The following is a 14,714-nucleotide window of genomic DNA, read 5'->3' on the forward strand; positions in this document are numbered from 1 at the left end:
CTAGCTGACCATCTATGTATAGATTACCAATTGTTGTGAGCCCCTTCTCCCTCCACTGTGAAAACACCATATCATCCAATGCAGGGTGGAAAGCATGATTCAGGCAAATTGGGCTGTCTATGTAAACAGTGGGTATGTTAAGAAAATCCCTAATCTGTTTCCAGATCCTAAGCGTATGACAAATGACTGGATTAGAGTCATAAGTGTCTTTTTTCACATATGATGGGCTATTAACAAGTGCAGGGAGTGAGGAACGTTGACAGGAGGCCTGCTCAATCAAAAGCCATGAAGGCATATCCTTCTGTCTCATCGCAGGTAAACTTTCCCTCCAGAAAGACACAATGTTCAGATTAGCAGCCCAATAATACAGTTTGAAGTGAGGAAGGCCAAAGCCCCCCTCTATCTTGTACTTGCATAAATGCTTCTTTGAAATTATGGCTGCCTTGTTATCCCATAAAAATGGAGTTACTATTGAATCCAGTTTCTTCAAATAGCTTTGTGGTATGAAATTGGGTAGACATTGGAAGAGGTAAAGAAACCTGGGTAGGACAACCATTTTAATAGCGTTTATACGACCGACCAAGGAAATAGGCAGAGTTTTCCAAAAATCAATCTTTTGTTTAAGCTGATATATTGTCATGTCCCAATTCGCTTTCAATAGCTGATCAAGGTCTCTTGTCACTACAATGCCAAGGCTTGTGAACTTGTCCCTCACTGTTCTAAACGGGGTAGATTGCAGAAATTGCATATCCACAGGCCGTGATATTGGCATCAGCTCACTTTTTTGCCAGTTTATCTTGTAGCCAGAGAAGGAGCCGAATGTATTTATCAAGTTAAGTAAGGGGGGAATAGAAGTTTTAGGCTTGGACAAAAACAAAAGAACATCGTCTGCATATAGGGAAATTTTGTGCTGTGTGTCTTTTATTTTAATAACAGAAGCTATATCGGCACATGCCCGAATGCGAGTAGCAAGGGGTTCCATGGCTATAGCGAAGAGAGCAGGCGAAATAGGGCACCCCTGTCGGCACCCCTTGAACAGGCGGAATGACTGCGACATTTCCTGATTGGTTACCACGGACGCCATTGGGTGTGCATAAATAATTCTTATCCAATTAATAAATTCCTTTCCAAACCCGAAATGCTCCAGAACCGACATCATATACTTCCACTCAATCTGATCAAACGCCTTCTCTGCATCAAGAGCTATTACCACTGCCTCAACCTTATGATCATGATACATTACGTTGAAAAGGCGTCTCAAATTGTAGTATATATGTCGGCCCGGGATAAAACCTGTCTGGTCAGGGTGTATAATGTCGGAAATATATTTTTTGCCAATATCTTTGTCAACACCTTGTTTTCTATGGGGAGTAACGACACGGGGCGATACGACGACATCTCCATGGAATCCCTATATTTTTTCAAGATCAGTGCTATTGTAGCCTCATACAGTGTTTGCGGGAGTTTGGCATTTTCTTTGGAGTGTTTAAACATTCGCAACATAAGTGGAGCTAGACTGGCGCAGTACTTCTTATAGAATTCTATTACATATCCATCGGGCCCAGGGCCCTTGCTGTTTGGAAATTGTGCTATCGCTGTGTTAATTTCCTCTAAAGTTATCCCTGCATCGAGTGCAGCAGCTGCCCCCCTGTCTAGTTTAGGAAGTTCACATTCAGCGAGAAAGCGTTCCATAGTTTGTGGATCAGTAGTATCGCATTTTGATTGGTATAGCTCTGAGTAAAACTGCGCAAAGCATTTATTAATATCCTGCGGATCTGTTACTATTTTACCCTTCTTGTCTTTTATTTTGTGAATAGCTCTAGATGCCTGTACATGCCTTAGCTGTCTTGCTAATAATTTATGTGGTTTGTCCCCCAGTTCAAAATAACTTCGTTGCGTTCTAGCAAGTAAAGAGCCCACCCGTTTCGAAAGGATGGTATTGTATTCATATTTTAACTTTGTGATCTTTTCAAGGACTGTATACGAGGAATTCGCCCTAAAAACGTTCTCCTGTTCCCCTAACTCTCTTTCAATTTCTTTCAGCCTAGTGTTGGCACGTTTCTTCCTCTCTGATGTATAAGAAATAATGTAACCTCTAATCACAGCCTTTAGAGATTCCCAAAGGGTGGAGTCGTCAACATCCCCCGTGTCGTTAGTTCCGAGGAAAAAGGCAATCTGCTCCTTCAAATACTGACAAAAAGCCTCATCTTTCAACATAGTTTTTCGTTAGGCGCCACGGTCGCCGACCTGTCCGACATTTGTCCATGTGCTGAAACACCGACAGAGGAGCAGTGTCCGTAATTAGAATAGGGGTGATCAAATCAAATCAAATCAAATCAAATTTTATTATCACATACACATGGTTAGCAGATGTTAATGCGAGTGTAGCGAAATGCTTGTGCTTCTAGTATCCGAAATGCAGTAATAACCAAAAGTAATCTAACCTAAACAATTCCACAACTACTACTTTATCACACACACAGTGTAGGGATAAAGAATATGTACTAAGATATATGAATGGTGGTGGTAACAGAACGGCATGGCAAGATGCAGTAGATGGTTTAGAGTACGGTATATACTATGAGATGAGTACTGTAGGTTATGTAACATAAAGTGGCATAGTTTAAAGTGGCTAGTGGTACATGTATTACATAAAGATGGCAAGATGCAGTGATGATATAGAGTCAGTATATACATATGAGATGGGTAATGTGGTATGTAAACATTATATTAAGTGGCATTGTTTAAAGTGGCTAGTGGTACATTTTTACATAATTTCCATCAATTCCCATTTTTAAAGTGGCTGGAGTTGAGTCAGTATGTTGGCAGCGGCCGCTAAATGTTAGTGGTGGCTGTTAACAGTCTGATGGCCTTGAGATAGAAGCTGTTTTTCAGTCTCTCGGTCCTGCTTTGATGCACCTGTACTGACCTCGCCTTCTGATGATAGCGGGGTGAACAGGCAGTGGCTTGGGTGGTTGTTGTCCTTGATGATCTTTATGGCTTCCTGTGACATCGGGTGGTGTAGGTGTCCTGGAGGCAGGGTAGTTTGCCCCCGGTGATGCGTTCTGCAGACCTCACTACCCTCTGGAGAGCCTTAACGGTTGTGGGCGGAGCAGTTGCCGTACCAGGCGGTGATACAGCCCGACAGGATGCTCTTCGATTGTGCATCTGTAGAAGTTTGTGAGTGCTTTTGGTGACAAGCCGAATTCTTCAGCCTCCTGAGGTTGAAGAGGCGCTGCTGGCCTTCTTCACAACGCTGTCTGTGTGGGTGGACCAATTCAGTTTGTCCCGTGATGTGTACCACCGAGGAACTTAAAACTTCCACCTTCTCCACTATGACCGTCGATGTGGATGGGGGGTGTCCCTCTGCTGTTTCCTGAAGTCCACAATCATCCTCCTTTGTTTTGTTGACGTTGAGTGTGGGTTATTTTCCTCACACCACACTCCGAGGGCCCTCACCTCCTCCCTGTAGGCCGTCTCGTTCGTTGTTGGTAAATCAAGCCTACCACTGTAGTGTCATCCGCAAACTTGATGATGTGAGTTGGAGGCGTGCATGGCCACGCAGTTCGTGGGTGAACAGGGAGTACAGGAGAGGGCTAAAGACGCACCCTTGTGGGGCCCCAGTGTTGAGGATCAGCGGGGTGGAGATGTTATTATACCTCACCACCTGGGGGCGGCCCGTCAGGAAGTCCAGGACCCAGTTTGCACAGGGCGGGGTCGAACCCAGGGTCTCGAGCTTGATGACGAGTTTGGGAGGGTACTATGGTGTTAAATGCTGAGCTGTAATCGATGAACAGCATTTTCTCACATGGGTATCCTCTTGTCCAGTATGGGTTAGGGCAGTGGTGCAGTGTGGTGCGATTGCGTCGTCTGTGGACCTATTGGGTGGTAGCAAATTGGAGTGGGTCTAGGGTGTCCGGTAGGGTGGAGGTGATATGGTCCTCTTGATAGTCTCTCAAAGCACTTCATGATGACGGAAGTGAGTGCTACGGGGCGGTAGTCGTTTAGCTCAGTTACCTTAGCTTTTTTGGGAACAGGAACAATGGTGGCCCTCTTGAAGCATGTGGGAACAGCAGACTGGGATAAGGATTGATTGAATATGTCCGTAAACACACCAGCCAGCTGGTCTGCGCATGCTCTGAGGACGCGGCTGGGAATGCCGTCTGGGCCTGCAGCCTTGCGAGGGTTAACACGTTTAAATGTTTTTTAACTCACCTCGGCTGCAGTGAAGGAGAGCCCGCAGGTTTTGGTAGGGGGCCGTGTCAGTGGCACTGTATTGTCCTCAAAGCGGGCAAAAAAAGTTGTTTAGCCTGTCTGGGAGCAAGACATCCTGGTCCGCGACGGGGCTGGTTTTCTTTTAGGTAACCGACTCAGCTGCTGAAATTAGTTTGGAGTCCAACAAAAAATAGTCAATTCTGGAATATGATTTATGAACTGATGAAAAGAAAGAATAATCCCTGTCTGTTGGGTGCGTCAGTCTCCAAATATCGACAATGTTAAGGTTTGTCATCAATGTATTTAGACAGACACTGGCATTTGATTGTTGAAGTGACCTTGATAGCGGTTTATCTAAAAGAGGATCTAACGTACAGTTAAAGTCACCTCCAACAATAACACTTATATCCGAGATATTTGGTATGGCCTTAAATACCCTTTGAAAAAATAATGGATAATCGAAATTGGGTCCATATAAATTGACCAAGGTTTTTGGTTTCGAATTCAGCGTACCAGCCACAATAATATACCGACCATTAGGATCTGAAATCGAGGATGAGTAAACAAAAGGAATGTTTTTCCTTATCAGGATTGCTACCCCTCTCGCTTTTGCATCAAAGTTAGACTGGTATATCTGACCGATCCAGCCGACTCGTAGCTTGGCCTGCGCGGAGCGTTTAATATGAGTTTCTTGAAGAAGCACTATGTCGGCACCCAGTGATTTAAGATGAGAAAAAACCTTAGCTCGTTTCACGACATGCCCTAAGCCATTACAGTTCCAGCTGACTATCTTTATTCCACCTGGTCTACTCTGTGCTCTGTCACTATGTGGCATTTCTTACTTTAGAGCAAATTGTTGCTGTCATACAAAACCCAGAAGAAAAACGTCCCGCCGTGCGGGAGCTTGTCATGCCACCTGTATTAATAAACGTGAACATAAAACACAGACCCCATCCCCCCTCCCGTCCCTCCTCCCGTCCCTTTACTGAGTGACTTCCCYAAACGAAGCACTCCTTGGCTAACACACAAACCTTAGGCAGGGGTGTCGAACTCAAATACCCAGTGGGCCAAAATGTAAAACCTGAACAAAGTCGCGGGCCAACATTGAACAAATGAACCTTTTAATATGGACCCAAACAAGTTTTGCTTTAACATTGAATATGGAACAAGCATCGCTTATTACCATACAATATATAATTTAATAGTGGAGACATGCAAAATCGAATTTCAAATGAAAAAACACATYAATGGCATTCATTTATTAAATAAATAAAATTTAAATAAAAATCGTATGCCTCTTTTCTATTTGCAGCCTTCTGATTTAAATACCAAAATAAACTTTTTCCACTGGCTAATAATTTTACAAATAAAATGATAATAAATCAATCAACCATTCAAGCCCATGCCTTGCAGCAAGAAAAAGTGCACAAAGAAAACAAACTTATTTTCATCTCCTCTACTTTCTGGCTCCTTTGAGTCATGTCCAGGTCCTTGTATTTGTCATGGTGTTTCGTTTCATAGTGTCGTCTAATGTTGTACTCCTTACTTACAGCCACGTTGACTCCACAAACAAGACAAACAGGTTTGTCTTTTACATATGTAAACAGATATTCTGCCTCCACTTGTCCAGAAAGCTCCTGTTTTCTGCTCTTCTTTTCGCCATTTTTGGGAAGGGATAGCGCGCTGAACAGTTGTAGCGTCTATGTTGCTATGACTACTTCACAGAGGAGAGGGCGTTTCTGGGTCCTGTCCTGATTGGCGCGCGAAAAACACAGCAAGAGCATTATGGGATTCGTAGTATTAGCGGTGAATGCGCTGTATAATACCGGCGGGCCAGCTCTAGTAGTAATTGGTATTGTCTCGCGGGCCAAATATTATTACCCGCGGGCCAAATTTGGCCCGCGGGCCAGAGTTTGACACCCATGTCCTTAGGGTGTCTAGACATACAGCTTGAACTAATCGTCGTCTATAGATGCTCCGCATATAAACTAATATTGAATAACACTTAACTTAACTCTCACGTTAGGGGGTGAGTGGCGCTAAAACATGATATGCTAAACAATGCTATATTAGCCACAACATCTCACCTATCATATAAGTCCCAATTTCTGATCTTTTGATCGAAAAGACATAGGCCGGAAATTCAAACACGTTCCTGGCCTGTATTTTGCCATTTAGCCGTTCTATATCCTCAGCCGGGGAGCTTGCTTGTCAAGAACAGATCGGCCTCTTTTGGGTTGTCAAAYGTACGTGTTGATCCCTCGACTGTCACCTTAAACCGGGCTGGGAAGAGGAATCCATATCGGATGTTGGCCGACCTGCATTTGTTGCGTACCTCTTCATACTCTTTCCGTTGGTTCCTCACCTCCAAGGTAAGATCTGGGTAGAAAGACACCCGGGCTCCGTTGTAGTTAAGGGGGAACTGTTGACTAGCCAGCTTGAGGATGAGATCCCTGGTCTGGGGATAGTGCAGCCGTACAATGAATGGCCTTGGTGGCCCGCCCTTGGCCCCGTTGCCTGAGATCTGTGTGCGCGGTCGATCAGGATGGCCGTTTTGAAATGTTCACTCCCCAGCAATGCCAGTATCAGCTCCGAGACAAATTCAGCGGGTTTTCCTTTCTCAGTCTCCTCCTGGATCCCACATATTCGGATGTTCTGGCGTCTTGAATGCGACTCGAGCATTTCCAGTCGGGCCTTCAGGGTTTTGTTGTCATTTTTGAACGTTGTGCACTGTTTCTCTATGTCCTGTAGCCTGGCCTCGTGATCGACTGTCGTCTGCTCAACCTCATGCACCCTTCCCTTAGTTGCCTTCACAGTTTCGGCCAAAGTCCCAAGACTCTTTGAGATATCAGCCGACCTTGTGTCCATCTTCTTGCTTAGTGAGTTTATGGCCGCCAGTATGTCACTTTGAGTAGGATCTGTGTGGAACTCTTGGAAGCTCCTCGTGGGTCGGCGACGTTGAAATTGATTCGTTGTCTATCTCATTCAAATTATCTTGTTTAGCGCCCCCTTTTTTGGTGCCTTTTCCCTTTGTCATATTTGTTTGAAGTTATAGGTTGTGAGAGGTTAAGATAAATACTAATTTGTTTCAAAATAGAGCGGCGCTCTAGCAAAGCACGTCTACTCCATAGCACGCTCTCTAGCGCCCCCCATTTTAACATGATTAAACCCTAAACGTTATACCCACACGTTAGGCGGGTTGTCTTTAGATTGGACACAGATATCCTGGATCATATTGGCTAATAAGCAAGGAAGCTGTGGTAGCTGTCACTCACCATATAGGGGCTTTGGACTGGTGCCAAGGTACCATGATATCCTGTGCCTGGCCTGTCTGACCCAGACCAGGGTGATGCAGTACAGTGAGCAGAGGCCAGGTCTGGGTCTGTACCAAAGGCAAATAGACACCATGTACCCAGCCTCTGTCACTCACTGTCAGGGGTAGTGTAATTACAGAATCCTTTAGATCACAGATAACGTAATGATATACACACAATCAAGCTACCGGTGCATGAGTTCCATAGAGGACACCTGAATCTGACAGTAGGCTTGTGGAAACAGCAAAGTGTGAGTCTATGGGCCAAGCACCATACTGGAAATGTGACATCATCAACGAACAACCGTCTCCATAGCCCAGGTTTACTGTGTATCTATAGAGTGGAGGGAAAACTAGAAAGGAAATTACTAAATTAAATTGATTATTACATTAAAATAATCACATATAGGCTTATAAAAGAAAGAGCTTAAAGCTTTTTGCACAGCTAATGCAATTAAATCGAACTATTTTGGCAATTAAACGCCCACACATGCAAGGCAACAAAAAACAAAGCAGGAAAAACTCCTGACAGAATATCTTTGTGGGGTAAATAATATGTCATCTCCAACGAGAGCCCTTGACTGTCACTTATTGGTGAAAGGCTTTTGTGGATTGCTTTGTGTTTTGACCTCAAAGTGATGTTTGTTTACAGTATTATGACCTAGATAGCAGGAAGTAGAGGCTGCTGTTACATGTAATGATGATGCATCATTGAGAAAGGCCCAAGACATGGAAGCTTCAGTAACAGTGGAGGGTTGTGTCTGGGTTACTGACACTGTTGTGTCTCCTGGGAATGGTGAATGACCAGCAGTGGATTGTCAGGGAATGTCAGTCTAACCTGTTAGCGGTCCACTGAATTTCCACCATCTTCAAATTGATGTGGGTCCTGGGCTAAAAACTAACTCATTGTGCTTCTTAGTTTGCTTGTTAGCGTTCTCATGTAGCTTATTTTCCCTCTAGTCATACTCAGGCTAAACCACAGGATTAGGTTCATCCATCTTTTTTTCTTTAAGGTGTAATTTGTTGAAATGTTAATCACTTCTTTAATCAAATGACCAGTATATTACTCCACCATCCACCCCCTCAGGCCAAAGAGCACAGTATAGCAAGATAGAGAAAGAGAGAACTCATTTCCTCTTTTGGCAAAACCAGTAGGCCTGCAAAACGAAGGAAAGTAGCTTTGCGAATGCAAGCCCTCATTCACAAGGCTGTACCCTACTCATCCTTCCCAGTAAACGTTGTGCCTCATGAAAACAGTAATCATCGTTCATCATCAATGTCACCCATCTTAATCTCTAAACAGAGCTCTGTGTTTGACCCATTAGCCAACGACAGACAGGCAGACTGACAGTCTGTGGCTGTGGAATAGTTGGGCTCCTAAGTAGGGCACGGCCCCTATGTACTGCCTGGGTTCCAGGGAGTGCACAATGCCAGGTTGTTGGATGAGCTAGGGCTGTTGGCAGCCGGTGCCCGCTGCTGACTGAAACCCAGGTGGTCGGCGCGGCTGTGTTTACTGTTGTGGGTGGTGCTCTTTGGTTGAGCAGCCTCCAAGGCCCGGGTTCCTCGGGGAGAGTGGCTGTTTTTGTAAAAAAGGCTGCTGACTTCTCTTTTGTGATGTTGGGCACTGCCCGTTCTTAGTAGACTAATGACAATAATTAAGGCGACAGTCACAGTATTCCTCTTTCTGATTCTTTCTCTGTTCTCTGTTGAGCTGGCTTTGGTCTGTGTTAATTTCTCAGATGGCGGGCAGCCAGTGAGGCTGTAGTGTGTGTGTCTGGGTTTACAAGGCTCCACTCTACTGACCGACCAATGGCAGATTGATGTGCTTAAAGGCTGTAAGGCCCTCGGTGGCAGAGTACCGCTGAGCAACGCCGGGACTCCAACAGCTGTCTTCCAAAAACAGGCACCGACCTCCTGGTGAGAGGAGCTGCCAAGGCAAAACACAGAAAAGCACTCGCTCGAAGGAAACGGCTGGAATTAGCTGAAACAGCAAGTAGCTGGATGCCTGACTAGAAAATCCTGCAGTGGAGGAGGATTTGTGTTGTAACTTTGGTAGCAGAAAAGTCTCACAACATCATTATGGAACTTTTAAATGACTTTCTGAGGCTACATGGCACTTTGTCAAGAAGACACCGTACTTATCAGCAAACAAGTAGTTGACTTATTCTTTAGGGTTACAAAACAGGGAATGTGATGATATTGTCATTTAGTGACAGAGCAGTTTGGATCAAGTTAATACAGATTGACATCTCTAGAGCCTTACTTTGGCTGAGTCCTCTAAGTCTCGATCATACACATTATCGACCAGATAAATGGTTTGGGGATTWATCCTGAGCCAGGATCAACCTCACCTTCCCTTGCTCCAAGCTGCATGTCTGTGATTGACAGCTCCCCTTTGCCCCCAGCCTTATGTGTTAAGACTTGGACTCTATTGCAGCAGGTGTCAGTGTCCATCTCCTTGGTGAAGGACATACCATAGCTGAGCGGACGTTTAGTGAAGGCAGGAGAGCCAGTCTCTCCCTATAGACCCAAACTACTGTAAGCAGTCACAGAGAGTATAGTGGGCTACAGATGATAGATAACCATAGTTCCATACTGTGTGAGTGTTAGTGCCTCTAATCCTATCAGCTCCTTCACTCTCCCACTCCAATCTACTTCTTGATGGGGAGAAGAGGAGCGAGCGGCTGCAGGCTGTGACCTGGATGGAATGCCCTGGCTGGACCGCTGGTGTGTGTGTGTATCCATTGTGAGGAGCTAATCCATAGTGACCTCCAGCTCCTCCCCCCTGGTCCTTTAGTCTCCCAAGAATCTCCGCGATTTACTGGAGCATAGAGCCGGAATGACATGATATCAGTGGAGGGACCTTGACCGTGACCCCCTTTTGTAGGGGTGTTTAAAGAGTCACACTGTGGGAGAGAGAGGTTAGGGTCAGAGATGTGTGTTTGAGGGAGGGAGGGAGGTTTTTCTATATTTTCTCTGTTATCTTGGTCATTGCTTTGGGGGATGTAGTTCCAGTCCTTCAGCTAACACTGTTGGGAACCTGTGGCCCAGAGAGCAGGAGAGAAGATGGAGAAGGATACAGAGAACCTGTGGCCCAGAGACCAGGAGAGAAGATGGAGAAGGATACAGGGAAACCTGTGGCCCAGAGACAGGAGAGAAGATGGAGAAGGATACAGAGAACCTGTGGCCCAGAGACCAGGAGAGAAGATGGAGAAGGATACAGAGAACCTGTGCCCAGAGACCAGGAGAGAAAGATGCGAAGAAGGATACAGAGAACCTGTGGCCCAGAGACCAGGAGAGAAGATGGAGAAGGATACAGAGAACCTGTGGCCCAGAGTGCAGGAGAGAAGATGGAGAAGGATACAGAGAACCTGTGGCCCAGAGACCAGGAGAGAAGATGGAGAAGATACAGAGAACCTGTGGCCCAAGAGCAGGAGAGAAGATGGAGAAGGATACAGAGAACCTGTGGCCCAGAGACCAGGAGAGAAGATGGAGAAGGATACAGAGAACCTGTGGCCCAGAGACCAGGAGAGAAGATGGAGAAGGATACAGAGAACCTGTGGCCAGAGACCAGGAGAGAAGATGGAGAAGGATACAGAGAACCTGTGGCCCAGAGACCAGGAGAGAAGATGGAGAAGGATACAGAGAACCTGTGGCCCAGAGACCAGGAGAGAAGATGGAGAAGGATACAGAGAGAACCTGTGGACCATAGACCAGGAGAGAAGATGGAGAAGGATACAGAGAACCTGTGGCCCAGAGACCAGGACAGAAGATGGAGAAGGATACAGAGAACCTGTGGCCCAGAGACCAGGAGAGAAGATGGAGAAGGATACAGAGAACCTGCATATGGCTTCTCTAGCTTGAACACTTATCATGGTTGTTTGGCTGGCCCCTCTAAACACTGACCAATCTTTGTGCCAGTATTTGATGGTCATCGTTTATAAGGCTGATAGGACACCAGTTTTGCAGGCTGGTTGACTGAGGCCAGGCCAGGAAGACAGGAAATGATCCGCTTTGTAGAGGCATGTGATATGTTGAATAGAGTCACATTGAATAGTTGAAAGTAACTCCTCTAACTTTTCTAACGCAAGCTGTATTTGAAAGTACATTTGGTGTAAGGTTGGGTTTATGTAGGCTACATTGACATCTGATTTGTCCAAAGGACACCATCATTTCAACGTGAAGCTAGGTATACTGTCATTGGTCACCATAGCAGCACCCACCCGTAGCACGCGGTCCAGCAGGTATATCTCACTGGTCACCCCCAAAGCCAATTCTTCCTTTGGCCGCCTCTCCTTCCAGTTCTCTGCTGCCAATGACTGGAACGAACTACAAAAATCTCTGAAGCTGGAGACTCTTACCTCCCTCACTAGCTTTAAGCACCAGCTGTCAGAGCAGCTCACAGATCACTGCAGCTGTACATAGCTCATCTGTAAATAGCCCATCCAATCTACCTCATCCCCATACTGTATTTATTTATTTATCTTGCTCCTTTGCACCCCAGTATCTCTACTTGCACATTCATCTTCTGCACACCCTACCATTCCAGTGTTTAATTGCTATATTGTAATTACTTCGCCACCATGGCATATTTATTGCCTTACTTCTCTTATCCTACCTCATTTGCACATGCTGTATATAGATTTTTCTACTGTATTATTGATTGTATGTTTGTATATTCCATGTGTAACTCTGTGTTGTTGTACAGTATGTGTCGAACTGCTTTGCTTTATCTTGGCCAGGTCGCAGTTGCAAATGAGAACTTGTTCTCAACTAGCCTACCTGGTTAAATAAAGGTGAAATAAAATAAAAAAATAGTCCATGGTTAATTGGATCTTTAGAAGTAACAACCATTAACCCTATAAATAGGATGCCAGATTCATGATATCAATAATACACTTTTAAACCATACCATTTTACCATCACCAAGTCAAATATGAAATTCAACATACTTTCATCCACCCTAGCGCAGCATTGTGTGTGGATATGTGCTATGCTTGGCATAGAATGTGAGATGAGACTCCTCAAACACACCATGAGGGTGCTGCTCTAACAGACCAAAACCACCCGTGTACACACACACCCCACCCTAGCCTGCAGCATTCACAGATGTGTGTATCGTGCTGCGATGTTGTTCACCTCATATCTCCTGCTGGTAAAGGCGTGAGGGCATTGAGAGCAATAGTAATGGTGTCTTTTTGTAGGGACTAACGGAGACTAACTCCACCATGGCTCGATGGCCAAAGCCTGTGGGGAAATTGGAAATTAATGGAGGTTTTGGAGGGGTTTGGATAAACTCCAAAAATAAGTTCTGTGGTCAACACAGGCTTAAGAGATCTTATACGTTTTGTTCTATGAGATCCTCTTACATTTACATTTACATTTAAGTCTGAAGCATTTATGTAATAAAAACAATCACAAAGCACATAAAGTCTTCATAGTTCATCAAGGTCATGTTGACTGACTGATGTTATCTCATAGAACAAAACGTGTGGCTCACTTGGTAGAGCATGCAGTGCCAGGGTTGTAGGTTGGATTCCCGTGGGGGATCAGTATGAACATGTATGCAGTGACTACTGTAAGTCGCTCTGGATAAGAGCATCTGCTAAAATGACTGAATCTCCTAAACCTATTTCAACCTCAGACCTTATTTTCGGTGTTTATCCCTTTTCATTTCCTACATAGGAATGGCGGAACGAACTAGAGGTAGAAAATGCTAACTCATTTCAGTTTTTGGGACTACAAGCTGGCGAGCTCTATTGCTGACCTCGATATGTAGTTGGCTCTCTGGATGACTGCCCTGAGAAGGGAGGCGTTAATGATGCTCTTTGTACTGGCTTGGAAACTATCTTATAACCAAAGCTGGCTGACACTCTTCTGAATGGGGTAATAATGATGCATTACCTTAACTACAGCTATAGGCTGTGATTGCTTGCCTTATGAATATTCATGATCGCTGATAGACATGGCAGCTCTGCTTCTAGCTCCTAAGCAACTTTGCAGTATTTCTTTTTGGTGTTATTACTTACATTATTAGCCCAAAACGTTTTTTTTGCGTTCAAATTTATATATTTCTTAATTCCATTCTTTTACTTTTTGATTTATGTTTTGTTAGATACTACTGCACTGTTGGAGCTAGGAACACAAGCATTTCTAGAAAAAGACAGGTGCAAGGGGAAAAACGCTGATAGGCTTGACGAACAAAACAAACTGGCAACAGACAAACACAGGTATAGAACACAGGTATAAATACACTGGGGATAATGGAGAAGGTGGGCGACATCTGGAGGGTGTTGGAGACAAGCACAAAGACAGGTAAAAACAGATCAGGGTGTGACAATTTCACTACATCCGCAATAACATCACAGACATGCTTGTGCGTGTCTGTGACCTTCTTGTCCTCCCCACTTACCGTGTCATTAACAAAGTGACTCCCAGCACCCAGTGAGTCCCAGCTTTACTTCTCTCTACAGGTCTGTCACCTAATACTCAGCATTAATACATACACAATATATAATGTAGGTTATGTCAAGAGAAATGAGTGTTTGCTCATGTAAAGAGACTCTGAGTCTGAACAGAGTTTAGTGCGGTTCTAATTTTCTCTCAGCCTCAGCTAATTGTCCTCTATCGTTTCTTCTCTCTCTCTCTCATTCTCTCTCCCACCACCCCTCTATCTTTTTCTCTAGGAGCTGCCTTGTGAAGGCTGGAACCGGGACGAGCTACACAGATGGAAAAGACAGAAGAAGAGGCAGGGGCAGACGGCAGCATGGCATCTATCGCTGACTACTACGCAGGAAAGAACGTGCTGATCACTGGCGCCACGGGCTTCATGGGCAAGGTGCTGGTGGAGAAACTGCTGCGGTCCTGTCCAGACGTCCGAACCCTCTACCTCCTAGTCAGGCCCAAGGCTGGACAGTCCATGCAGGAACGGGTCAGCGACATGATGAAGTGCAAGGTGAGGGGCACAACTCAAAGTTTTAGTACACTACTAGGCTGTAGTACACTAGGCTGTAGTACACTAGGCTGTAGTGCACTAGGCTGTAGTACACTAGGCTGTAGTACACTAGGCTGTAGTACACTAGACTGTAGTACACTAGACTGTAGTACACTAGGCTGTAGTACACTAGGCTGTATAGTGCACTAGGCTGTAGTACACTAGGCTGTATAGTACACTAGGCTGTATAGT

The 14,714-nt window shown here is 45.0% G+C and overlaps 1 protein-coding gene across 1 annotated transcript in view; it reads left to right on the forward strand.

Moving 5' to 3' along the window:
• LOC111982485 (fatty acyl-CoA reductase 1) overlaps positions 1 to 14,714 on the forward strand; it is an 89,155-nt gene that overhangs the window by 10,866 nt on the left and 63,575 nt on the right. The window contains 1 exon segment of the mRNA XM_070433915.1: positions 14,215 to 14,483. Coding sequence (XP_070290016.1) covers positions 14,256 to 14,483 — 228 coding nt within the window. The 5' untranslated portion in view covers positions 14,215 to 14,255.

This window comes from Salvelinus sp. IW2-2015, linkage group LG3, assembly GCF_002910315.2.
Source record: "Salvelinus sp. IW2-2015 linkage group LG3, ASM291031v2, whole genome shotgun sequence".
In the NCBI taxonomy this organism is placed as follows: Eukaryota; Metazoa; Chordata; class Actinopteri; order Salmoniformes; family Salmonidae; genus Salvelinus; species Salvelinus sp. IW2-2015.